This window comes from Fringilla coelebs (assembly GCF_963513975.1).
Source record: "Fringilla coelebs genome assembly, chromosome: 22".
Classification (NCBI taxonomy): Eukaryota; Metazoa; Chordata; class Aves; order Passeriformes; family Fringillidae; genus Fringilla; species Fringilla coelebs.
This window is the reverse complement of record NC_140048.1, coordinates 3,803,886-3,830,601: the sequence shown is the minus strand read 5'-3', so window position 1 is coordinate 3,830,601 and position 26,716 is coordinate 3,803,886. Positions and strand designations below refer to the sequence as shown.

Below are 26,716 nucleotides of genomic sequence, written 5' to 3'. Positions count from 1 at the left end.
TCTCTCTGTCTTTCCTGTGGCTCCTTCAGGCCAGGGAAGGTCACAATGAGGTCACTGCAGAGCTTTGGGACAGCTCAGCCTTCTCTCCAGGCTGAACATTCCCATTTCCCTCGGCCTTTCCTGCCGGGAGAGCTGCTCCACCCACTGATCCCTGTGCACCCGGGCTGGGCTGGGTGGAGAGGCTGGAACAGGGGGATCCTCTGGGGGGCTCTCACCTGGGGCTGCTCAGATCCTGCTGGCTCCTTCCTTCCTTCCTTCCTTCCTTCCTTCCTTCCTTCCTTCCTTCCTTCCTTCCTTCCTTCCTTCCTTCCTTCCTTCCTTCCTTCCTTCCTTCCTTCCTTCCTTCCTTCCTTCCTTCCTTCCTTCCTTCCTTCCTTCCTTCCTTCCTTCCTTCCTCCCTTCCTCCCTTCCTCCCTTCCTCCCTTCCTCCCTTCCTCCCTTCCTTCCTTCCTCCCTCCCTTCCTCCCTTCCTCCCTTCCTCCCTTCCTCCCTTCCTCCCTTCCTCCCTTCCTCCCTTCCTCCCTCCCTCCCTCCCTCCCTCCCTCCCTCCCTCCCTCCCTCCCTCATCCCATTAAATCCCAGGGAGCCACCTCCAGGTGGGATTTATGGACCATCCCCGTGGCTGCAGCAGCTTCAGGGGAATTTTCTGCAGCCAAACGCAGCACAAGACGTGCAGCCATGGCCCAGCCAACCCCAATCCCACACCATCCCCAATCCCACTTCATACCCAAACACACTCCCTCCCCAGTCCCGGATCCCTCCCCAGTCCCGATCCCTCCCCAGTCCCGTTCCCTCCCCAATCCTGTGCTCTGTCCCCAATCCCATTTTGTCCCCGATCCCACTTTTCACCCATCCCGCTCCTGTCCAGTCCCGCTCCCTTCCCACCTCTCCCGGTTGGTTTTTAGGGCGGAGCAGCTGGCAGGGGAGGGCAGGGGAGGGGAGGGCCGGGGGCTGGCGAGCAGCCCCCTCTCCCCTCTCCCCTCTCCCCGCTCCCCTCTCCCCTCTCCCCGCTCCCCTCTCCCCACTCCCCACTCCCCACTCCTCTCTCCCCTCTCCCCTCTCCCCTCTCCCCGCTCCCCTCTCCCCTCTCTCCGCTCCCCTCTCCCCTCTCCCCTCTCCCCTCTCCTCTCTCCCCTCTCCCGCTCCCCGCTCCCCTCTCCCCGCTCCCCGCTCCCCTCTCCCCGCTCCCCGCTCCTCTCTCCCCTCTCCTCTCTCCCCTCTCCTCTCTCCCCTCTCCTCTCTCCTCTCTCCCCTCTCCCCTCTCCATTCTCCCCTCTCCCCTCTCCCCTCTCCCCTCTCCCCTCTCCCCTCTCCCCTCTCCCCGCTCTCCTCTCCCCTCTCCCCTCTCCTCTCTCTCCTCTCCCCTCTCCCCTCTCCCCTCTCCCCTCTCCCCTCTCCCCTCTCCCCTCTCCCCACTCCCCTCTCCCCTCTCCCCTCTCCCCTCTCCCCTCTCCCCGCTCCCTCTCCCCAGCCCATCCCCGTAATGAATGCGCCCCCACGCCCGGCGCTGCCATCCCGCTCCCAGCGGCTCCAGCACCGGCTGCGGCTCCTTTCGGAGCATCCCGGGCTCAGGCTGAGCCTGGAGGGCCTCGCTGGGGCCGGCTCCTCCTAATCCTGTTGATTAATTTAACTCCGGGGCCAAGAGGAGCCCAGGAGCCGCGGCTGGAGAGGAGGGAGGCGGAGGAGACGGGAACGGGGATGGGGACGCGGCCAGGCCCCCACCGCAGGCGGCTTTTCCAGTTCCAGCCTCCTCCCTCTCCTTCCAAACCCCTCCAAAGGGCTCCTGCTCGTTGCTCCCCGAGCTGAACCCGCAGCTTTGCTCAGGAAGGGAGTTTGGGGCTGTAATTCCCACATTTCCTCACTCTGGAATGAGCCCCGGGACAAGGCCAGGCTCCCCTTTGTCATCTTTCCCCACACTGTCCCGCGCTCCAGGGGGGTTCATTCCCTTTCCCAGCTCTTCCCGAAGGTGCAGGACTCGGCAGTGCCCCACACAAACCCTCAGCAGGTCCCTCCACGGGGCCACTTCTCCCCTTGGCTCCCAAAAATTGCCCAGACGTTGGAATATCCCCCTCAGAGCAGCATCCCTGCCGCCACTCCCTGGATGAAACCTCTGCCTTTTCATTCCTGAAATTACCATTTCTTTCTAAAAGCAGAGAGGTTTGGGTAGTTTGAGCTTTTCATCCTGAGCTGCAGAGAAGTTACTCTGAAAAAGAGATGAAAAAACAATGGAATTTTTCCTAAAAAACCCAAATACAGTGGGATGAGCGTGGTCCTGTAACCCACACGCTTCTCTCCTGGCTTTCCCTTTTCATTTTGGTTTTCCCTTCTCTCCTGGTTTTCCCTTCTATTCTGGTTTCCCTTTTCCCTTCAGTTTTCCCCTTTCCCTTCAGTTTTCCCTTTTCCCTTCAGTTTTCCCTTTTCCCTTAATTTTCCCCTTTCCCTTCAATTTTCCCTTTTCCCTTCAGTTTTCCCCTTTCCCTTCAGTTTTCCCCTTTCCCTTCAATTTTCCCTTTTCCCCTCAGTTTTCCCTTTTCCCTTCAATTTTTCCTTTTCCCTTCAGTTTTCCCTTTTCCCCTCAGTTTTCCATTTTCCCTTCAGTTTTCCCTTTTCCCTTCAGTTTTCCCCTTTCCCTTCAATTTTCCCTTTTCCCTTCAATTTTCCCCTTTCCCTTCAGTTTTCCCTTTTCCCTTCAGTTTTCCCTTTTCCCTTCAGTTTTCCATTTTCTCTTCAGTTTTCCCTTTTCTCTTCAGTTTTCCCTTTCCCCTCAATTTTCCCTTTTCCCTTCAGTTTTCCCCGTTCCCTGCCTTGTCCTGCTGGGAGGTTTTTCCCTCCCCTCACTCCTGGCTCTGCTTTTCCTGTCAATCTTTCCCGGGATGAGCTCCCGGTGGAGCTGCTGCCGGCCTGCCCGCTGCTTCCCATCCTTCATCCTTCCCACCCAGGGAGGTGCTGCTGGAAATTTCTGCACCTTCCTCTTTGCAGGCTGAGCAAGGCTAGAACACCACCAGGGCGTTCCTGTGGCAAAAATCCCTGGGAATTTGGGTGAAAAATTTGGGTGTCGCCCTGCTCCTGCTGCTGGCGGCCACTGCTCACACAGGGATGGGTTGGGAAAAATGGAATGTTTAAGTTTGGGGTGAATCCCCAGCCCTGGATTCTCCACAGCTTTGGAAAACCAGTGGCACGGCAGTGTGGCATTCGCATTCTCTGGAAAAAATCCCTTCTCCCAGGGTTTTTCTCCTGGGAAGATGAGAGGCCTCAGAGAAAAGGGAAACAATTCTTCTCTCATTTGCTTCTCCTGTGTTGTGCTCATGTGGAATGTGTTTAAAAAGGAAAACAATTCTGATCTCATTTGCTTCTCCTGTGTTGTGCTCACATGTGGAATGTGTTTGGGGATTGTTCACCCACAGGTGATTGTTCCATTGCATTCTGCTGTGAGTTGTTTTCCTCTTTGGACAACCAGGGCCAAGCTGTGTCAGGGCTCTGGAAAGAGTCAGGAGTTTTCATTATTATCTTTTTAGCATTCAGTGAGTATCCTTCCTGTATTCTTTAGTATAGTTTAGTTAGTATATTATTCTTTAATATAATATAGCATTATAGAGTAATAAATCCTTCCTGTATCCTTTAGTTAGTATAGTTGGTACAGTGTAATATAATATAATATAATATAATATAATATAATATAATATAATATAATATAATATAATATAATATAATATAATATAATATAATATAATATAATATAATATAATATAATATAGCATTATAGAGTAATAAATCCTTCCTGTATCCTTTAGTTAGTATAGTTGGTATAGTGTAATATAATATAATATAATATAATATAATATAATATAGCATTATAGAGTAATAAATCCTTCCTGTATTCTTTAGTTAGTATAGTGTGATATAATAGAATAGAATAGAATAGAATAGAATATAGCATTATAGAGTAATAAATCCTTCCTGTATCCTTTAGTTAGTATAATTGGTATAATATAATATAACAGAATATAATATAACATAACATAGCATTATAGAGTAACAAATCAGCCTCCTGAGCAGATGGAGTCAGAGGCACCATTCCCGCCTCTGTCAGGGCATTCCCTGCGGATACAACACGGGAGCTCCGGGGAGAACGTGGGAATGGATTGTCCAGGACACCGCAGCTGGTCGGGAACGGGAGCGACCCGTGGGGCTGGGAGCGGCGGGAGCTGCTCGTGGGGCGTGCTGGATGTGCCGGGAGCCCGTCCCAGCTGGAAAGCATTCCCTGTCCTTCCCCACATCCCTGCCTGACAGCAGCAGCTGCTCCGGCTGGGAGCAGCTGCTCCCGGCCATTCCCTGGGAGTTTTCCTCGGTTCCAGCTTTGAGGTCGGGCTCTTGGAGCCGGGCACTTGGCACCGGGAGCTGCGGCTGCCGTTCCCAGCCCTGCCCGGCCCCCGGGGTCACTGCGGCGGGGGGGTGGCTCCCGCTGGCTCTGGCACGGCTGGAAAATGGGGATAACGCCTGGCAGGAGCCGTGGGGAAACTTGGGAATGGAGAGGCTTGTCCTGATCGTGGTGTTGGTTATCTCGACCCTTTTCACCCCAGAATCAGCGCCACAGTGGGGACACAGGGTGACAATCCCTTGTCCTCTCCCTAAACCTCGTGGGCAAATCAGGATCCTTTAGTGGGAGCTGGGGGGGTTAGTGGATATTTTCACCCCTGACAAAGGAGGAAATAATAAGGAGGACTCCATCTTAAAAGGCTAATTAATTACTTTATTATACTATATCATTCTATATTATATTACACTATATTACATTACACCTAAACTGAATCTGCCCAGCACTCAACTCTGCACACACCAAGGGCTCTGAATCTCGTGACTGTCACCCAACAGTCCCAGCACACACACCTGGATTCAGCCGGTCAGTGAATCAAAATCACACACCAAAATCCAGTTATCAATTCCCTGGAGTGCAGGTAAACCGTGCACTCCACTTGTGAACAAACACAGGAGCAGTGAATCAGATAAGAATTGGTTTTTTCTTCCTCTGAGGCTCAGAGAATGTGAAACCCAGAAATATTCTTGGGAGGAATTGTGCCTTGCTTTTCTAAAACCCAGAAATATTCTCAGGAGGAACTGTGCCTTGCTTTTCTCTGTGAAGGGAAACGTGACAACAATGGGGTTTCTCTTCCCAGGTGGAATTTGGCCCAGATCCTTTCCCGGGTGGTTTTTGCCGCCCCTGGGAGCTCTGGATCCCAGGACTGGGATGGGAGGAGCGGCTGAGCTCGTTCATGGTGGAGCAGCTCCACTGAGGAGCTTCAGGGAATGTGCTGGAGCTTTCCAGATGCGCCTCTGCTCCTCCGAGGCCCAGATGTGCGGGCTCCTACCTGCCCCTCATCATCTGGGGCCCAGATGTGCAGCCCTGCTGTTCTCAAGCACAGATGTTCCTGCTCCTGGAGACCCCAGAGAAGTGGAGAAAACCCAAAAATCGCGTTTAGAAACAAATTCTGGCGACGCGTGGGAGAACTCGGAAATTTTTTAGGATTTTTCTTTAAAATGTGGGGCAGTTGCTGCCCCTCTGAAACCATCAGGGAATTTCTCACTGGTTTTGGGGGAAGAAATTCAGAAATCGAAGGGTTTGGATCTAAAGGCTGAGCAGGTTTAAGGGATTTAACAGGATGCCAGAGCCTGAAGGAGGGAAAACCTCTCCAAGGGATGTTTTTTCCTCCAAAAACAACCCCTGGAGCAGAGCTCCCCTGGATCCAGCACCTTCTCCGAGGTCCCACAAGCCCCGGGACATAAAAGGAATTTTGTCAGGAATGCAGAGGCTTTTTGTGGTGATCTCAGTACAAACGAGGTGGCCCCGGGGGGATCTGTGCCTCCCAGCCCTCAAACCCCCCAGCAGCTGTCGGGAGCCACAGCTGCAGCTCCCAGCGCTGCCAAGAAGAAAAGCAGATTTTTGGGTGATGATAATATAGGAGCCGAACAAAAAAGGGGGAAAAAAATAGGCTGGAAAACACGGTTAGGGACTTCAGGGAACTTTATGGTCAAGCTGAGCTTATGTAAACCCTGCTTTAATCCTAAATTAGCAAAGGTTCGCCTGAAAGAAAAAGGGCTTTGCTGTGAGCACGATTTGGTTCTGGCTCTCAGCGAGGCTGGGTGGTTCCTGTGGAAAACAACAGCCAGGCTCGGGAAGGGAAAAAAATCAATTAATCCAGTGAATCCCCTGTTTTCCTGGGAAAGAAGGAAGAGGTGGCAGGGCCAGAGCTGTCCCCAGCTCGGAGGTTTCCCCTGTCACATCGTCCCTTCTCTGCTGCCCTGGACTCGGGGCACATTTTGTGTCCCGTCTGAGGCCCTCCAAAATCAACATGGGAACCCATAATTCCCCCATGGAACATCTCTGGAGGCCGGGATTGCTCCAGGAGAGACAACTTTGGAGTTCCAGCTCCTCCAAAAGCCACTGAGGACCTGGGGGATATCCAGGGGGGGCTTCTGCTTGATCTCCAGCCAAAAACGTGGGGCAAAACTGGGTTGGTTGATTGATTCCAGCTGGGCTCAGCAGAGCCTGAGCAGGCTGTGCCTGCTGCTGGGATCACGGCAGGGAGAAGGGAAAGGGAAAAGTCCAGGTGGAGGAAGAAGTGATTAAACATTGGGGAAGGGCTGGATGGTGCCTGAATTCCACAGGGAATTTGGGAGCTGAAGCGCTGAGTTGTCTCCCGTGGGCAGCCCAACCTCCGGCAATGCCGAGCTGGAAGGGTTTTTTCCATCGGTAAAAATTCCCAATTGTTCCTCTTTCTTTTCGTTCCTAAGTTTTAAAAACTGAAATCTTCAAGCCCAACCCATGATGAAACACAGGAGGAAATTGGGCAGCACGTCATTTGTTGATGATATTTCGGTTCTTGCCTTTTTCAGGGCAAAATGGGCAACTCTGAAACCGGAATTTCCAAGGAAAAGTGGAAATTCCTTGAAATAAGCCAAACACTGGCAGTTCTTGTCTCTGTAACAGTTTGAATCAGGGACTATGAGCTCCTCTTTTCTGGCAAGAAGTTTTGATTTCCCAGGGTTTTCTCTGCAATGTGGGGGGAAATAATGGCAGCAAATGCCATAAACAGCATAAAAAGAGGAGAAATTCTGTCCGTGGGATAGAGAAACTGGAAATTCCTCATCCCTGGAAGTGTCCAAGGCCAGGCTGGACAGGGCTTGGAGCAGCCTGGGATAGTGGAAGGTGTGCCTGTGGACTGGGTGGAATGGGATGAGATTCAGGGTCCTTCCCAGCCCAAACCAGACTGGGATTCCAGGGTTTCCATGGCTGTGGGGACAGGGACTGGGATTCCAGGGTTCCCATGGCTGTGGGATTGAGGGACTGGGATTCCAGGATTCCCATGGCTGTGGGATTGGGGGACTGGGATTCCAGGGTTCCCATGGCTGTGGGATTGAGGGACTGGGATTCCAGAATTCCCATGGCTGTGGGATTCCAGGGTTCCCATGGCTGTGGGGACAGGGATTGGGATACCAGGGTTCCCATGGCTGTGGGATTGAGGGACTGGGATTCCAGGATTCACATGGCTGAGGGATTGAGAGAAGATTCCTTTTCTTAGATACTGAGAGGAAATTCCTCCCTGGAATGGATTTCCCAGGGGAGCTGTGGCTGCCCCAGATCCCTGGAGGTGCCCTGGGATGGTGGGAGGCGTCCGTGCCCGTGGCAGGGGGTGGCACTGGATGGACTTTGAGGCCTTTCCAACCCAAATTAAATTATTGTTGCTGTTATCAGTGAAGAAATGGGAACCACTTTTGGGCCAAGGATGATTTATTACTCAGATAAACATTAAAGGCTGTGAGATTCACGAGAGCAGGTAGCCAGCCACAGCTCAAGAGTGGCCAGGAGTTCTTTGTTACAAGACAATCTGTAACTTTTTAATCTAATGGACAAATCTCACAAAGTTTATTTTGTTTTTCCAACCTATCACTTTTATTGAGTTTTGCCACACTTTTATTGAGTTTTGCTGCACTTTTATTCAGTTTTGCTGCACTGCAGATACTTTTGCCCAATGGGCTGTTGTCACACATGCACACATATTCTAATATATAGAATATACAGTTATATTCTAATATATAGAATATAGTTTTATGGTTATAATATTCTATTCTAACTTCCAATCTCTTAGCTTACTCTATGTAACTACAATCCTACATTATAAACTCATCATTTTAGCAACACAGTGTCTCACTTAAGGCTTATTCCTACAACTCTAGAAACAGAAGTTTATGATTTTTCTACTTAATGCCTGTGTATATTTTTACACTGAGATAAAATACAGCCTTTTCACATTAATCTAATTAATCTATTTTTATATTAATCTAATGTACAGCCTTTTTATAAGGCCACAGATCAAACCCTTCAGTGTTTGTGGAAATTTCTGTTTTTCTGACTCCCACATTGGAAGATTCCCACACCAGAACATAATTCCAAGCTTTTTTTTTGCTGACTTTGCTGGGCTCTTTGCAGAATTCCCAGAATCACTGGGTTGGAGGAGACCTCCAAGATCACAGAGTCCAACCCAGCCCCAAGAGCTCAACTCAACCCTGGCACCCAGTGCCACATCCAGGCTTTGTTAAACACACTCAGGGATGGGGACTGCACCAGCTCCATGGGAAGAACATTCCAGAACTTTATCATGCTTTCCATAAAAACCTTTTCCTAATATCCAACGTGTATTTCCCTTAGTGAAGCTGGAGGCTGTGTGCTCTGGTTGTGTCAGTGCTGCTGCAGAAAGAGCCCAGCCCAGCTGAGCCCAGCCACCTTTCAGAAAGTTCTAGAGAGTGATGAGGGAGCCCCTGAGTCTCCTTTTCTCCAGGCTGAGCACCCCCAGCTCTCCAAGGGTGCAATTTTACTGCGACCCCGCCGTACGTGGAAAGTCTCTGTTTCAGCCCGCTCGCTCAAAAAATGAGCTGGAGCTCTTCAGTTCTCCGTCTCAGAGTTGTTTATTGCGTCTTATCTATAAAAATTTCCTCCTGTCCTGCCGAGGTCTGTCCAGCAGGACAGTTCCAGGCACTCTGCCTGCCTCCGGGGTGGTGTTATCTCTTTATATTAAAAACTACGTATTACATGTTTACAATTACTTCCCAATACCTTCCCAATTACTTCCAATTACAATTGGAATTGGATTACAATTACAATTACTTCCCAATTACAATTACTTCCCAATACTTCCCTATGTTAGGCAGTGAGCTTCTACTCTAAACCAATCTAAAGGTGCCAACATCACCACTGAAGATGGAGGCAGAGAAGAAGGAGGAGAAAGGCCGGACACGCCCAAATCCCTCCATCTTGCCCCCAAAATCCCCATTCTAGAAACCCCAAAAATCTGTTTTTTCACCCAGTGATAATTATATTATTATTATACTAATTAAGCTGATGTGGCTTGCAGGTCTTCATACAAAGCTGGCAATTTTCTCCACGGGTCATAATTGAACCCAGAGGTGTTCTGGGCTCTGTGCCAGGGTCTCTGAGCCCCCTGGCAGGGGTCCCGGCCACTCTGGACCCCCACAGGGATGTCCTGAGTTCCTCCACCCAGCTCCCTCAGTGGTTCCTGGCAGGATTCGTGTTCCAGCATTTTCCCCCGTGGGACTGAAGCCCCTCTCCTGATGTCTGCTTCCCCCTCTGCTCAGGGAACCGCCTGGACGAGGGCTCGGACGTGGAGTCGGAGCCGGACCTGCCGCTGAAGCGGAAGCAGCGCCGCAGCCGCACCACGTTCACGGCGGAGCAGCTGGAGGAGCTGGAGAAGGCCTTCGAGAGGACCCACTACCCCGACATCTACACCCGCGAGGAGCTGGCCCAGCGCACCAAGCTCACCGAGGCCCGCGTGCAGGTAAGGCCCGGCCTAACTGCGCGCGGCCCGGACTAAGCCCGTGTGCTCCCTGGAGAAACTCTGTGCACCCCTGGCTTAACCCCGCACGTTCTGGCTTACCCTGTGCACCTCAGCCTAACCCTGCATAGCCCAGCCTAACCCTATGCACCCCAGCTTAACCCTGTGCACCCCAGCCTAACCCTGCATAGCCCAGCCTAACCCTGCATAGCCCAGCCTAAACCCACTCTCCCCAGCCTAACCCCACTCTCCCCAGCCTAACCCTGTGCATTCCAGCCTAACTCTGCATAGCCCAGCTAACCCCATGCTCCCCAGCCTAATCCTGTGCACCCCAGCCTAATCCTGCACTTCCCGGCCTAACTCTGCTCACCCCAGCCTAATCCCGCTCTCCCTGGCCTAACCCAGCATGGCCCAGCCTAACCCCGCTCTCCCTGGCCTAACCCTGCACAGCCCAGCCTAACCCCGCTCTCCCTGGCCTAACCCCATGCAGCCCAGCCTAACCCCGCTCTCCCTAGCCTAACTTTATGCAGCCCAGCCTAACCCCGCTCTCCCCACCCAGAACATGGCTGCTCCTTTGCTGCCTCGTCTTAACAAAGCAAAACCTTTCCTTGAGCGGGGTTCAAACCATCAAACTAAAGCAGATCTGTACTGGAGGCTTCCAGCTGGGCATGGACACACCCAGCCATGGGATTCCTGCAATTTGATAAGGGTGATTAATTAGGATTTCTGACTGGTACAACGGGGTGTTCAGTTGTCCCAGGAGCTCACCCTGCGTCGGCCCCAAGGGCTTCTTGGCCCCATTTTCTTCTCAGATTGTGGCTGGAAAACAAAATGTTCTTCTTGGAAATGCATCCTGGCAGCGTTTTAGGGATGCGTTGGGAGGTTAATTATTGTCCTGGAATCTTGGGGGAAGTGGAGGAAAACCACCAGGAGCTAGGGAACTCTGGGATGGCGCCCCACAGAGCTACGGATCACGGGGAAAACCCAAAGCTCTTGAGGCATCCCCTTGGAGAGGAGCTGGGAACGAGGCGGCTCCAAGGTGGGAGCCGAGGTCAAACCCCGCTCCGTCTCCCGGGTCCCGTCCAGCTCGTCCGCATTCCCACGGATTCAGGGAGGCCCTCTGGATTTGGCCCCTGCAGCGGTGCCAGCTGCAGGGTTTGCATCCCCGTTGGGACTGGCAGCCAAAGTTTGGCATTTTCTCTTGGAGGCCATCCCTTGGAGGCCCGGGGTGGAGGGGGGGGTTATTCCCGGCTGGAGCAATCCCACATTTTCCAGGCTGGCCCCGCGGAGCGGATCGGATTCTGCGGCGTTAGCAAGTTCCGCGTGTGAATTTTCAGACGAGTTTTGGGGGATTTGGTTTTTTTTCCTTCTCCCCCCGCTTTGGATCTCCAGAGAGCACAACAAGGGCAGGGAGGAGGGAGAGCAGGAGAGGGGAGGAGCGGGAAGGGAGGGTTTGGAGCTGGGAATTCTGACATGGACACGATGAATGGCCCTGGCGGGAGCGGCACACAGAGCCCCTTATGTGTCCCAGATAAAGGCCGGGTCAGCGGCGTGTGCAAACAGCACCGGGATCGGGGATAATGGAATCCCTCGGGAAGGGGGAGGGAGCGGGGATTGGGCACTGGGGAAAACGGGAGGGTTACCACAGTGAGATGGGGACCCCCGCAGTCCGTGCTCCCGGCACGGTGGAAGCGGGGAAAGGGCTCCCCAGGCTGGGGAAACACTCCTGGAATGAGCTCTTCCAAAGAAAATGGGCTTTTCCAAAAGAAAATGGGCATTTCCAAAGGAAAATAGGCTTTTCCAAAAGAAAAGGGGCATTTCCAAAGGAAAATGGGCTTTTCCAAAAGAAAACGGGCATTTCCAAAGGAAAATGGGGTTTTCCAAAGGAAAATTTGATTTTCCAAAGGAAAATGGGCTTTTCCAAAAGAAAATTTGCTTTTCCAAAGGAAAATGGGCTTTTCCAAAGGAAAATGGGCTTTTCCAAAAGAAAATTTGCTTTTCCAAAGGAAAATTATCTTTTCCAAAGGAAAATGGGCTTTTCCAAAAGAAAATGGGCATTTCCAAAGGAAAATGGGCATTTCCAAAACAAAGTGGGCTTTTCCAAAGGAAAATGGGCATTTCCAAAGGAAAATGGGCTTTTCCAAAGGAAACCAGGCTGGGCTTTTCTGGGGGTGTCAGGATAAGGATGTGCTCACCCAGGAGCTGCCTTAGAGTTTTGGGGTTTTCCCCTCCCACATTTTGGAGTTTTGGGTTTTCCCCTCCGACGTTTTGGAGTTTTGGGTTTTCCCCTCCTAGGAATGGGGGTGTCCCGCACTCCTGGTTAAGGATTTTTCCCAAAGAATTGTCCCGCACTCCCAGCGCTGTGGCAGGTGCTGTCACCTCCCTGCAGCTTCCTCCCGGGAAATCCTGGATTTTCCTGGAGCCGTCATCCCTCTAGACTTGGCTGTGGAGACTGGAAATCCGGCACAATTTAGGCTGGCCTGACTTTGATCTCGGCCCAGGGATTTCAGAAGTGTGGATTTGGTGGCGGTGTGGGATGTTTGGAGCCTGGGAAAGTGGCTCATTAAGGGAATGAAGCCACCCAGGGTTGGAATGTGTGAATTCCCTCGTTTTGTTTTGCCTGTTTTTGCCCTGGTTGTGTAGGTGGGCACAAGCTGTCGGGCATGGGATGGAAAATGGTGGTAAATAATGGGAAAAATGGGATTTTGAGGGAGAGCAGAGTTTAGGGAACACTGTGGGATGGGGCATGAGGAGGAAAAGAACCCCAAAACACCAGGGAGAGCACAAACCTTTCCCAAGGATCTGGGAGAACAGAGGGAGGAAGAACAACCAAAACAACAACAAAAACCCCAATTAATGAATTTTAAAATGCCCTTTTTCCTTGTCCCAAGCTGGGATCTTCCAACCCCTCCCTGCTCCCAGGCCCTGGGTGAGGAGGCTCCTGCCAGGGCTGTGCAGCAGCTGCTCTCAGAGGCACATTCCTGCTGCCTTTCTCATTCCAGCAGCCTGGCACGGGCGCCTCCTTCCCACCACCTGATTTTCTGGATATCAGGGCTGATCTTCCGCCGGCTCTCGGGATCTGCAAACATCGCTCAGCCAAGATCTTGTGAAAAAAAAAAACCTTAAAAAATAATAATTAGCTCCACAGACAGATGAAACCACATGGGCACATCCAGCAGGGAATCTTCCCTCACCTCGGGGGCTCTCTGCTGTCTTGAGTGAGTTTTTTGGCCAAGAGTTGAGTTTTGGGTTAAAAGTGGCTGCGATGCAGCAGGGCCAGCTCAGAGCAGGGGTTGTTAGTGAGGCATGGAGGGAGAGGATGAGGGGGAATGGCTCTAAATGAAAAGAGGGACAGTTCAGATGGGAGAAATTCCTCCCTGTGAGGGTGGGCAGGCCCTGGCACAGCATTCCCAGGGAAGCTGTGGCTGCCCCTGGATCCCTGGCAGTGTCCAAGGCCAGGATGGACGGGGCTGGGAGCAGCCTGGGACAGTGGGAGGTGTCCCTGCCATGGCAGGGGTGGCACTGGGTGGGCTTTGAGGTCCCTCCGACCCAAAGCACCCCGGGATTCATTCCAGTATTCAGTCCATGACTCATTCCATGATTCATTCCATGATTCCATGGAGGGCCTTGCCAACGTCTGCCCATCCTCCTCACCCCTGAGCTCCACCTGTGGGCTGGGGGCAGAGGCACGGAGCGGTTTGTGACCCCAAAGAGGGACAGGAGAGCAGCTGCCCCACATCTGGTCCTTGTTCCACTCATCCCCTGGATCACAGCCCGGGGGTGGCTTTCTTCCTGCATCCAATTCCTGTTCCTATTCCTATTCCTATCCCTGTTCCTATTCCTATTGCTATTCCTATATCCAATTCCTATTCCTATTCTTATTCCTGACTCCAATTCCTATTCCTATTCCAATTCCTATTCCTGCATCCTATTTCTATTCCTATTCTTGTTCCTGTTCCTATTCCTATTCCTGCATCCTATTCCCATTCCCATACCAGTTTCCATTCCCATTCCTGTTCCAATTCCCATTCCCATTCCAATTCCTGTCCCATTCCCATTCCCATTCCCATTCCCATTCCCATTCCCATTCCTGTTCCATTCCCATTCTCATTCCCATTCCTGTTTCACTCCCATTCCCATTCCCATTCCCATTCCCATTCCCATTCCCATTCCCATTCCTGTTCCATTCCCATTCCCATTCCCATTCCTGTTTCATTCCCATTCCCATTCCCATTCCCATTCCCATTCCCATCCCCATTCCCATTCCCATTCCCATTCCCATTCCCAATTCCCATTCCCATTCCCCATTCCCATTCCCATTCCCATTCCCATTCCTGTCCCATTCCCATTCTAATTCCCATTCCCATCCCCATTCCCATCCCCATCCCCATTCCCATTCCCATTCCCATTCCCATTCCCATTCCCATTCCCATTCCCATTCCCATTCCCATCCCCATTCCCATTCCCCATTCCCATTCCCATTCCCATTCCCCATTCCCATTCCCATTCCCATTCCCATTCCCATTCCCATTCCCATTCCTGTTTCATTCCCATTCCCATTCCCATTCCCATTCCCATTCCCATTCCCATTCCCACTCCCACTCCTCTTCCCGTGCTGCAATCCCCCTTTGACACTCCCTGGGCCATTCCAAGGGGATTTATTTTTCCCTCTCTCCCTGCCCCTCTCTGGCAGAGGTCGAGCCCCGGGGGCCGCTGGCTGTGCCCATCCCGGTGCTCCCGTTCCCGTTCCCGTTCCCGTTCCCGTTCCCGTTCCCGTTCCCGTTCCCGTTCCCGTTCTGTTCCGTTCCGTTCCGTTCCGTTCCGTTCCGTGCCGTTCCGTGCCGTTCCGTGCCCCGGCGGTGCCGGCCCGTGGCGGCGCGCAGCTGTCGGGATAACCGGAGCTCGGACCCGCTGACAGCTCACAAACCCCCCGGGCCGGACGGGGCCGGGGCAGCCGCGGCGGCTCCGGTTTCCCGCAGGTCCCGGGAGGCCGAGCGGGGTTCTGGCCGGGTCACGGCGGTGTTGGGGTGTTTGGGATGCGCATTCCAGCTCAGCCTTCCCGGGGGATGAGTGTGAACGGGTTAATCCCGGGCTGAGCCGAGCCAGGGATGAGCCCGCGCGGATTTCCGTGGGAATTCCAGGGATTTGTCCCCTGTGCGAGGCGAAGTCCTGACTCAGGGAATGTCCTGAAGGAATTCTCACCCATCTGTGAGCAACCCTTCCCTCCCTCCCTGCCAGAAAACAATCCGCGAATGTCCCGGGCATTAGGGAATTAGCAGGAATTCTCTCCGTTCCTTTAGTGGCAGCTTTGATTTTGATCTTGGATGTTTTCTGGGATTTTTCGCCCGTTTTTGTGATTATCTCACGGATGATGTCAAAGTTTTGATGTGGGGGAGAAAAAACCCAAAACCTTAAAAGGGATTTTGTGACAACTTTGAAGCTTTTCCCCCGGCATTCCTGGTGGAGGGACTTTTTCCCAGAACAATCCATTTCCCATAAACAATGGGGAATTTGTTTGTGGGGTGGGTTTCTGCAGGAAAATCCTTCCGTAGGTGTAGGAATGACCTCTCCGAGCCACGTCGGTGTCACAAAAGCCACCAGGGCCAGCAGCCACGGGGGTGGGGAGCTGGAATTCATCCTTGTCCTGGACAAGGATGTGGAGCGGTTTTCCCAGAGCTGTTCCGTTTTTAGGGCGGGTTACCAACAACCCTCACTGCTCATTTCCGTTATTTCACCGGCAGGAAGAAATGGGAGGAAAACAAAGCTGCCCAAATTATCCATTTCCAACCTGGAGATTTCTCCACTGGGAATGTTTTCCGTGAATATTCCCTGGTGCAGAGGGGATATTTCCAAATATTCTCCTCCTTCTCCCGGTGCTGTGATTGAGCCAGGGATTGAAGGCTCTGAAATTGTGCATCCGAAAAATCAGCCTAGATTTCTCCCCCCAAAAAATGCAGAGAGTGTTTTTGGCTCCTCAGCATCACCTGGGGGTGATAAAAAGCCTCGGAGTGATTCTGGGATTTGGGAGCATTCCACAGAAATGGGGATTTTTGGGGATATTTCGTTCAGGGCTGCAGCGCCTCGACACCCCACAAAAGGAATCCCATGGGTGGCTTCAGAGTTGGTTAATTACTAATGTATTTATTTTGTGTTGTGAGGTAGGATTAGGAGAAAGGTCAAATAGGTTAAAAAAATTTAAATTAATACATTATAAAATTACTTATTAATAAATAATTTTATAATTAATAAATTTACTATATAACAACTAAAAGAAAGAGCAATAAGAATTAGAATGAAATTTCTAGCATACCTTTTTGTTTCTTAACATTCCATTGGCATTTACATTTACCACACCGAGAAATTCCCTTTTCCATGGGAAGGAGCTGCAAGATCCAGCAGAAAATCTTTCCCCACCTGAGCTTCAGGCAAGGAGGAATTGCCTGAATTTGAATTCTTTTGTGAAGGCCCTGGAAAGAGAGGACAGGAAAATGGGAATGGGGAATGGGAATGGGAATGGGAATGGGAATGGAACAGGAATGGGAATGGGTTTGGGAATGGGGAATAGGAATGTGGAATGGGAATGGAACAGGAATGGGAATGGGAATAGGAATGGGAATGGGGAATAGGAATGAGGATGGCGAATGGGGAATGGGGATGGGAATGGAACAGGAATGGGAATGGGAATGGGAATGGGAATGGGAATGGGAAGGGGAATGGAAATGGGAATGGGGAATGGGGAATGGGAATAGGAATGAGGAATGGAACAGGAATTGGAATGGGAATGGGAATAGGAATGGGAATGGGGAATAGGAATGAGGATGGGGAATGGGGAATGAGGAATGGGGATGGGAATGAGGAATGGGAATGGGGAATGGGGAATGAGGAATGGGAATGGAACAGGAATGGGAATGGGAATGGGAATGGGAATTCTCTGGAGGATGGAGGGTTTAGGTGGGATTTTTGGAGGAAGCTCCCGGCTGTGAGCTGGGGAGGCCCTGGGAGAGCAGCTGGAGATCCCTGGAAGCGCCCAAGGCCAGCTCGGAGCACCCTGGGCTGGTGGGAGCTGTGGGAATGGGAATGGGATCATCCCGAGGGTCTGCAGGGCCAGCCGGTTTAGGACGTGTGGGGCAGGGAATGCGTGACCCAGAGGGAGAATCCCAGGGCAGAAAACGCTCCCTGGGGCCTGATTCCTCTCCTTTGGGGCAGGGAGGATCCTCCTTTGAGGCATGCAGGATCATTTTACTGCTCCCAGAGGATCCCTCCACCCGCAGAATGGGCTCAGTAAAACCGGACTTTAGATCAAATCCCGGATTTTGTGCCGGGATGGGAACCTTGGCGCTGCCTGCTCCAGCTCTTTGTGCTCCCTGCCTTTCCTCGAGCCTGGGGGAGCCCCTGGTGGGGTCCCTGAGCCCCTGGTGCCCCACAGGGCTGGGCAGGGCTGGGATGGCAGAGGCCAAGGCCCTGGAGGAGCCCCAGTTGGTTCCTTGGCTGCCCCACACTGTGGTATTGCAGGGAGCCCCGAGGCAGGGAGGAATGATGGGTCTGACTCCGTGTTCTCAGAAGGCAGATTTATTACTTCAGGATGCTGTATTATATTAAAGAATGCTAAACTAAACTATACAGAAAGGATAATTACAGAAGGCTAAAAAAATAATAATAATGAAAACTCATGGCTCTCTCCAGAGTCCCGACACAGCCTGGCCCTGACTGGCCAAAGAATCAAAATAATTCACAGCAGAATGCAGTGAGCAATCCCCAAACACATTCCAAAACAGCAAAACACAGGAGAAGCAAATGAGAGGAGATTTGTTTCCCTTTTCTCTGAGGCTTCCCAGGATAAAAATCCTGGGCAAAGGGATTTTTCAGAGGATGTGAAATTCAGAGGATGTGAAATTCAGGGGATGTGAAATTCAGAGGGTGTGAAATCCAGAGGATGTCAAATCCAGCCCCCCAGACCCACGGGGCTGAACCCAGCCAGGGCAGCAGGGTCTGTCCCATCCACCCCAAACCAATCAGGGCCTCCCGGGGCTTTCGGCACCAGAACTCCTACCCCAAAAATTCCTCCCCACTCAGGGCAGGGACCAAACTCCCCGTGCTCCCAGAGCTCCAGCCCAGTAAAGCCCAGTAAGGGCGCGGGGGCCCAGGCTCTGCCCTGCCCAGGGACACTGGGGAAGGTTTCCCTCAGTCAGGACCAGGCTTTGCTGGGCTGGGTTTTAATCCTGGAGCCACTGGAGCTTTTCCCCAGAGGTTTTCTTGGCAGAGGAGGGCTCGGTAGCAGGGCTGGAGGTGCTGTTAAACCCAGCCTAGCTGAGCCAGGCAGGGCAGAACCCGCCCCTGGCACCTCCTGCAGCTCCCAGGGCAGCCAGCGTCAAAGCTGGCCCGGAAATGTGCCGGGGCAGCTCTCGGAGCAGCAGAGTTTGGCTGCCAGGGGAAAAATATTGATAAAGTATCGGTAAAAATATTGATAAAATATTGGTAAAATAGCGATAAAATATTGGTAAAATATCGATTAAATATTGATAAAATATTGGTAAAATATTTGTAAAAATCTATAAAATATTGGTAAAATAGCGATAAAATATTGATAAAATATTGATAAAATGTTGGTAAAATAGCGATAAAATATTGATAAAATATTGGTACAAGATCTATAAAATATTGGTAAAATATCTATAAAATATTGGTAAAAGATCTATAAAGTATTGGTAAAATATTAATTCAATTTTGATAAAATATTGATAAAATAACGACAAAATATAGATAAAATAACTACAAAATAACTATAAAATAACTATAAAATATTGATAAAATATTGGTAAAAGATCTATAAAGTATTGGTAAAATATCTATAAAATATTGGTAAAATATCGGTAAAAGATCTATAAAGTATTAGTAAAATAGCTATAAAATATCTATAAAATATTGGTAAAATATTGAAAAAATATTGACAAAATATTAGTACAAGATCTATAAAATATTGGTAAAATATGGATAAAATATTGGTAAAATATTGAAAAAATATCTATAAAATATTGAATAAATATTGCAGCTTCCTCACAGCCCCCAGCCCTTCCTGGTGTTTGTCACCTTCCCCGAGCACCAGCTCAGACCCAGGGAAAATATTGGAAGCAAAACACAGGGATGGGTTTAAAGTTTATATTTAATGATGTTTAATATAAATTATTATAATTTATAAAAAGTTTATGTTTTATTTATATTTGGGTTTAGCAGCATCTCCTCTGCCAGCTGAAATCACCCCTGCCAAGGGGGTGGTAAATAATGTATTTATTTTTATTTTTTTGTTGTAAGGTAGGACTAGGAGAAACCTAAAGTGGGTTTAATGTTTTAAAAGGGTATCAAGAAACATTTATTAACAGGAATTAAAAGAAACAGTAATAAGAATTTGAGTAGAATTTATAGAATATTTTTTGTTTCCTTACAGGGTTAGACAAGGATAATCTGAGAAGCAAAACATGGGGATGGGTTTAGAGTTTATATTTAAAGATATTTAATATAAATTATAATAACTGATATAAAGTTTATATTTGATTTTAGCAGCATCTCCTCTGCCAGCTGAAATCCCCCCTGGCAAACAGAACTTGTAAAATTAGAGCTGGAAAACACTGACAGCAAACAGTGCCCAAAAGCTGCTTTGTTCCCTGGGAATACCATTTTAATTACAAATATTGTGAATTCTGTGCTGAGGGGTGAGGCAGTGGGCAGGGCTTGGAGCTGGGATGTAGGATGGATGTAGGATGGCTCACGGGGAAGGGGAACCTCTCTCCCATTCCCCTCTATCCCATTCCCTGTTATCCCATTTCTCCCTATCCCACTGCCCTTTATCCCATTCCCCTCTATCCCATTCCCTGTTATCCCATTCCCCTCTATCCCATTCCCTGTTATCCCGTTCCCCTCCATCCCACTCCCCTCTATCCCACTCCCGTCTATCCCATTCCCTGTTATCCCATTCCCCTTTATCCCATTCCCTGTTATCCCATTCCCCTCTATCCCATTCCCTGTTATCCCATTCCCCTCTATCCCATTCCCTGTTATCCCATTCCCCTCTATCCCATTCCCTGTTATCCCATTCCCCTCTATCCCATTCCCTGTTATCCCATTCCCCTCTCCCATTTCCCCCTATCCCACTGCCCTTTATCTCATTCCCCTCTATCCCATTCTCCCCTATCCCATTCCCTGTTATCCCATTTCCCATTATCCCACTCCCCTCTATCCCATTCCCTCCTATTCCATTCCCTGTCATCCCATTCCCCCTACCCCATTTCCCCCTACCCCACTCCTCTCTATTCTATTCCCCCTCGATCCCATTCCCTTTAATCCCACTCCCCTCTATCCCATTCTCCCCATCCCACTCCCCTCCATCCCATTCCCTGTTATCCCATTCCCTCTATCCCACTTCCCCATCCCATTCCCCTTTAATCCCATTCCCCCCTAATCCCACTCCCCTCCATCCCATTCCCCCCATACCACTCCCCTCTATCCCACTCCCGTCTATCCCATTCCCTCTATCCCACTCCCCTTTAATCCCACTCCCCTCCATGCCATTCCCCTCTATCCCATTCCCCCCTATCCCACTTCCCCCCATCTCCTTCCCCTTTAATCCCACTCCCCTCCATCTCATTCCCCCCACCCCATATTCCCCCACCCCATTTTCCTCTCTCCCACTCCCCTCTATCCCATTCCCTTGAGGAATTTTTTAAGGAACACTGCAGCCCTGGAGGAACCAACGCCCCAGTGAAATATTTCCCTGCTCACAAGGGTTTGTTTAACCAAAACCAGGTGGTTTCCCCCCCAAAAAAACCCCACTCACCTGTTCACTGAAATCCTACAGAGAGCTGCCACCCCCAGGAGCTGGGATGTGCCAGAAATTCAGGCTGAATTCCCTGGATAATCTCATTTGTGAGGAGCCATTTGTTCTGCTCCACTAACCTGGTTTAAAGTGGAATATTTCATATTTCATCTTTATCTCCACCACATCACCCACCAGAGGAAGAGGCTGAGCACTGAACCACAGCAGGGATAAAAAACCCCAAAGGGGCCCCAAATCTGTGGGTCCTGCTGGGAATTCTTTCCCTGTTCTCTCAGGAATCCTCTCAGTGGCCTCGGTGATGCTCCCACGTCCCTGGTGTCACAGGCACCGGAGGAAATGTCCCCGCTGTGCTGTGGGGTGGATTCACAGAATCACAGAACCACAGAATTTCTGGGTGTGATATATCACAGAGTCACAGAATTTCTGGGTGTGATATATCACAGAGTCACAGAACCACAGAATTTCTGGGTGTGATATTTCACAGAATTTCTGGGTATGATATATCAGAATCACAGAATTTCTGGGTATGATATATCACAGAATTTCAGGGTATGATATATCACAGAATCAATCACAGAATTTCTTGGTATGATATATCAGAACCACAGAATTTCTGGGTATGATATTTCACAGAATCACAGAATTTCTGGGTATGATATATCACAGAATCACAGAATTTCTGGGTGTGATATATCACAGAATTTCAGGGTATGATATATCACAGAACCACAGAATTTCTGGGTATGATATATCACAGAACCACAGAATTTCTGGGTGTGATATATCACAGAATTTCTGGGTATGATATTTCACAGAATCACAGAATTTCTGGGTATATCACAGAATCACAGAATTTCTGGGTGTGATATATCACAGAATTTCAGGGTATGATATATCACAGGATCACAATTTCTGGGTATGATATATCTCAGAATCACAGAATTTCTGGGTGTGATATATCACAGAATCACAGAATTTCTGGGTATGATATATCACAGAACCACAGAATTTCTGGGTATGATATTTCACAGAATTTCTGGGTATGATATATCACAGGATCACAATTTCTGGGTATGATATATCGCAGAATCACAGAATTTCTGGGTATGACATATCACAGAATCACAGAATCACAGAATTTCTGGGTATAATATATCACAGAATTTCTGGGCATGATATATCACAGAATCTCACAGAATTTCTGGGTATGACATATCACAGAATCACAGAATATCTGGGTATGATATATCACAGAATTTCTGGGTGTGATATATCACAGAATCACAGAATTTCTGGGTATGATATTTCACAGAATTTCTGGCTATGATATATCACAGAATCACAGAATTTTAGGTTGGAAGAGCCCTTTAAGGTGATCGAGTCCAGCCCATGTTCCAACTCCTCAGCTGGATCGTGGCACCAAGTGCCACATCCAGCCTTTTTAGGGGATCCCCCCTGGAAGGGCGGAGCAGGGAATATCCCAGGGAATCTCCCAGCTCCTGTTCCTCCCTGAAACTCCTCTGCACCCCTTGAGTTCCAGTTTTCGGTAGGATGGACAAAGCCCTGCTCTGTTTTGGGAGAGGCCCTGACGCGGCAAAATCCCCTTGGAATCCCCCATGGAATATTTGGGGCATTCTAACCCAGCAGAACCCCCTTTGTTCCAGCTGGGAAAGGCCCTTAGCCCACCCTGTGGAATATTGGGGTGTCCTGAGGCAGAATCCCCTTTCCCGAGTTGGGAAGGGCCCTTAGCCCACCCTGTGGAATATTTGGGGTGCTCTGATCCCCTGACCCGGCAGAATCCCCTTTCCCAGCTGGGAAGAGCCCTCAGCTGACCTTTTGGAATATTTGGGGTGTCCTGAGGCAAAATCCCCTTTCCCTACCTGGGAAGGGCCGTCAAATGACCCTGTGGAATATTTGGGGTGTTCTGAGGCAAAATCCCCTTTCCCCAGTTGGGAAGGGCCCTTAGCCCACCCTGTGGAATATTTGGGGTGTTCTGATCCCCTCATCCAGCAGCATCCTCTTTCCCCACCTGGGAAGGGCCCTTAACTGACCCTGTGGAATATTTGGGGTGCCCTGATCCCCTGACCCAGCAGAATTTCCTTTCCCAGCTGGGAAAGGCCCTCAGCTGACCTTTTGGAATATTTGGGGTGCCCTGATCCCCTGACCCGTCAGAATCCCCTTTCCCAGCTGGGAAGGGCCCTCAGCTGACCTTTTGGAATATTTGGGGTGCCCTGATCCCCTGACCCGTCAGAATCCCCTTTCCCAGCTGGGAAAGGCCCTCAGCTGACCCCGTGGAACATTCTGGGTGTGCTGAGGCCATAAAAGAGCCTTTCCCACCTGGTTCCTGCAGCCCCTGAGCACAAACAGGTGCTGCAGCCCCTCGGCTTTCCCAGCCCTGTTTCCATTTATTTCCTCATCCACCCCATCCATCTTTCTCCCACATCAAGTCCTGATTAGGCTGAGCAGGAGCACAACAGGGTTTTTTTTTTCCCTCCCACAGGAGGCTCTTTTTGACCTTCCTTTCCTCTCCTTGTCTGACAAATTGTGGGAGCTGACCCAGAGCTGGGATAATTCGCTCCAGCCCCATCCTGGCAGGCAGCTGCTCCAGCAGGGTGTCTGGGTTTGAAAAGACAGGTGGCTGCTGAGGAAGGCAGGAGCCTCCTCTGAAATGGAAAATGTAAACCTCCTCCCCCTCTGAATTGCTATAAATTTGAAATTAAGGGTCTCTCAGGCAAAGATATGGGAGCAGGAATAACAGTTCTTTATTAGGGAAGAAAAATTTTAAAACAGACAAACAAAACAAAACCAAACAAACAAAAAAAAAAAAAAAAAAAAAAAACCAATGCAGTAATACAAAACAGCACTGACAGAATCAGAGCAGGAGCTGAGCCCCTGTGGGTCAGGGTGGGGGCACAGTCCCATCCCATGGTGGTGGCACAGCCCCATCCCAGGGTGGTGGCACAGCCCCATCCCAGGGTGGTGGCACAGTCCCATCCCAGGGTGGTGGCACAGCCCCATCCCATCCCAGGGTGGTGGCACAGCCCCATCCCAGGGTGGTGGCACAGTCCCAGGGTGGCACAGTCCCATGGGGGTGGCACAGTCCCATCCCAGGGGTGGCACAGTCCCATCCCAGGGGTGGCACAGCCCCATCCCAGGGGTGGCACAGTCCCATCCCAGGGGTGGCACAGCCCCATCCCAGGGTGGTGGCACAGTCCCATCCCAGGGTGGCACAGTCCCAGGGTGGTGGCACAGTCCCATCCCACGGGGGCTCAGCCCTCCTGCAGTGCCAGCTGTGGCTCTGCTGCAGCAGGATCCTGCACAAGGGGGGAGTTTTCCTCCAGGGCTGCTGGAGATGGGCCTGCTCTCCCTCTGGGAATGCAGGGCAGGAGAAAGCTGCTCCTCTGGAATGCAGGGCAGGAGAAAGCTGCTCCTCTGGGAATGCAGGGCAGGAGAAAGCTGCTCCTCTGGGAATGCAGGGCAGGAGAAAGCTGCTCCTCTGGGAATGCAGGGCAGGAGAAAGCTGCTCCTCTGGGAATGCAGGGCAGGAGAAAGCTGCTCCTCTGGGAATGCAGTGGGCAAAGGCTGCCGTTCTGTCCCAACCCTCAGATTGTATCCAGGTAGGAATGCTCGGCTCCTCCCCTGGGCAGAGCATCTCCCCATGGGATGATGGAATTTGCTCAGCCCTGCAGGGACACTCAGTGGCCATGGACAGCAGAGATCTCCTGGAGGGAGGATTGGCTGTGGGGGAGATAAAGAAAACTGCCCAATGAACAGAAGATAACTGCTCCACAGATAGGAACAGAGTACACAGCCCCATTCCAACCCAAGACACAGGGATGGGAGGCCTGAGGGATATCCAGGGTATTCAGGGTATTCAGGATATTCAGGATGTTCAGGATATTCAGGATATTCAGGATAACCAGGATATTCAGGATATTCAGGATGTTCAGGATGTTCAGGATGTTCAGGATATTCAGGATATTCAGGGTATTCAGGATAACCAGGATATCCAGGGTATTCAGGATATTCAGGATATTCAAAATATTCAGGATATCCAGGATATTCAGGGTATTCAGGATATCCAGGATATTCAGGATATTCAGGATATTCAGGATATTCAGGATATTCGGGATATTCAGGATATCCAGGATATTCAGGGTATTCAGGATATCCAGGATATTCAGGATATTCAGGATATCCAGGGCATTCAAGATATTCAGGATATTCAGGATGTTCAGAATGTTCAGGATGTTCAGGATATTCAGGATGTTCAAGATATTCAGGATGTTCAGGATATTCAGGGTATTCAGGATATCCAGGATATTCAGGATATTCAGGATATCCAGGGTATTCAAGATATTCAGGATATTCAGGATGTTCAGAATGTTCAGGATGTTCAGGATATCCGGGATGTTCAAGATATTCAGGATGTTCAGGATATTCAGGATAACTAGGATATTCAGGATATTCACGATATCCAGGGTATTCAAGATATTCAGGATATTCAGGATGTTCAGAATGTTCAGGATGTTCAGGATATTCAGGATGTTCAAGATATTCAGGATGTTCAGGATATTCAGGATAACTAGGATATTCAGGATATTCAAGATATTCAGGATATTCAGAATATTCAGGATGTTCTGGATATTCTGGATATTCAGGATATCCAGGATATTCAGGATATCCAGGATATTCAGGATATTCAGGACATTCAGGATGTTCAGGATATCTGGGATGTTCAGGATGTTCAGGATATTCAGGAAAACCAGGATATCCAGGATATCCAGGATATCCAGGATATCCAGGATATCCAGGATATTCAGGATATCCGGGATGTTCAGGAGCACGGCTGAGCAAGGTGCAGTGACACACGGACTCCTTGAGTTTCTCCTTCCCAGATTTTTCCATCCCCTCTCCGCTCCCCCTCAGCAATGCCAGGTGGTTTCTAGGACACATCTCTCTATTTAAGGCATTATTTGGGAACTGATCCATGGGGGAACCCCAAAAGCAGCAGGTCCAGCTCCTCTGCTCCGGGGAAGAACCAGCAGCTGCTGATTTTCCTGCTGCCGATTCTTTCCCCAGCTCTTTCCCCAAGAGCCAGCCTCAAATTCTGGGTTGGTTCTGCAGTGTCTGGGGAGGCAGTTTGGGGTTGGTTCTGCAGGATTTGGGGAAGGGAGTCTGGGGCTGGCTCTGCAGGATTTGGGAAGGGATTTTGGGGTTTTTTCAGGAGGATTTGGGGAAGGGATTTTGGGGTTGGTTCTGCAGTGTCTGGCGAAGGGAGTTTGGGGTTTTTTCAGCCGGATTTGGGAATGGAGTTTGGGATTTTCTCAGTAGGATTTGGGAAGGGAGTTTGGGGTTTTCTCAGTAGGATTTGGGAAGGGAGTTTGGGGCTGGTTCTGCAGCACTTGGAGAAGAGTGTTTGGGACTGGTTCTGCAGTGTCTGGGGAGGCAAATTGGGGTTGGCTCTGCAGGATTTGGGGAAGAGAGTTTGGGGTTTTCTGAGCAGGATTTGGGAAGGGCTTTTGTATTTGGTTCTGAAGGATTTGAGGAAAGGGGTTTGGGGTTGGTTCTACAGCATTTGCAGAAGGAAGTTTGGGGTTGGCTCTGCAGGATTTGCAGAAGGGAGATTGGGCTTGGTTCTGTAGTGCTTGGGGAAGAGAGTTTGGGACTGGTTTTGCAGTTTCTGGGGAGGCAGTTTGGGGCTGGCTCTGCAGGATTTGGGGAAAGAGTTTGGGGTTGTTTCTGCAGCATCTGGTTAAGGGAGTTTGGGGTTTTTCAGTAGGATTTGGGAAGGGAGTTTGGGGTTGGTTCTACAGGATTTGCAGAAGGGAGTTCGGGGTTGGCTCTGCAAGATTTGAGGAAAGGAGTTTGGGGTTGGTTCTACAGGATTTGGGGAAGAGATTTTGGGTTTGGTTCTGCAGTGTCTGACAAAGGGAGTTTGGGGTTTCTCAGTAGGATTTGGGGCAGGATTTTGGGGCTGGTTCTGCAGCACTTGGAGAAGAGAGTTTGGGGCTGGTTCTGCAGTGTCTGGGGAGGCAGATTG

General features: G+C 50.2%; 1 protein-coding gene across 3 annotated transcripts in view; it reads left to right on the top strand.

Moving 5' to 3' along the window:
• Positions 1–26,716, top strand: part of PAX7 (paired box 7) — a gene marked incomplete at both ends in the record, with an annotated part of 154,431 nt that overhangs the window by 53,936 nt on the left and 73,779 nt on the right. For all 3 annotated transcript variants that reach the window (XM_084220226.1, XM_084220224.1, XM_084220225.1), the window contains one exon: positions 9,649–9,848. In XM_084220226.1, the coding sequence (XP_084076352.1) occupies positions 9,649–9,848 (200 nt within the window). The remainder of the gene's footprint in view (positions 1–9,648; positions 9,849–26,716) is intronic.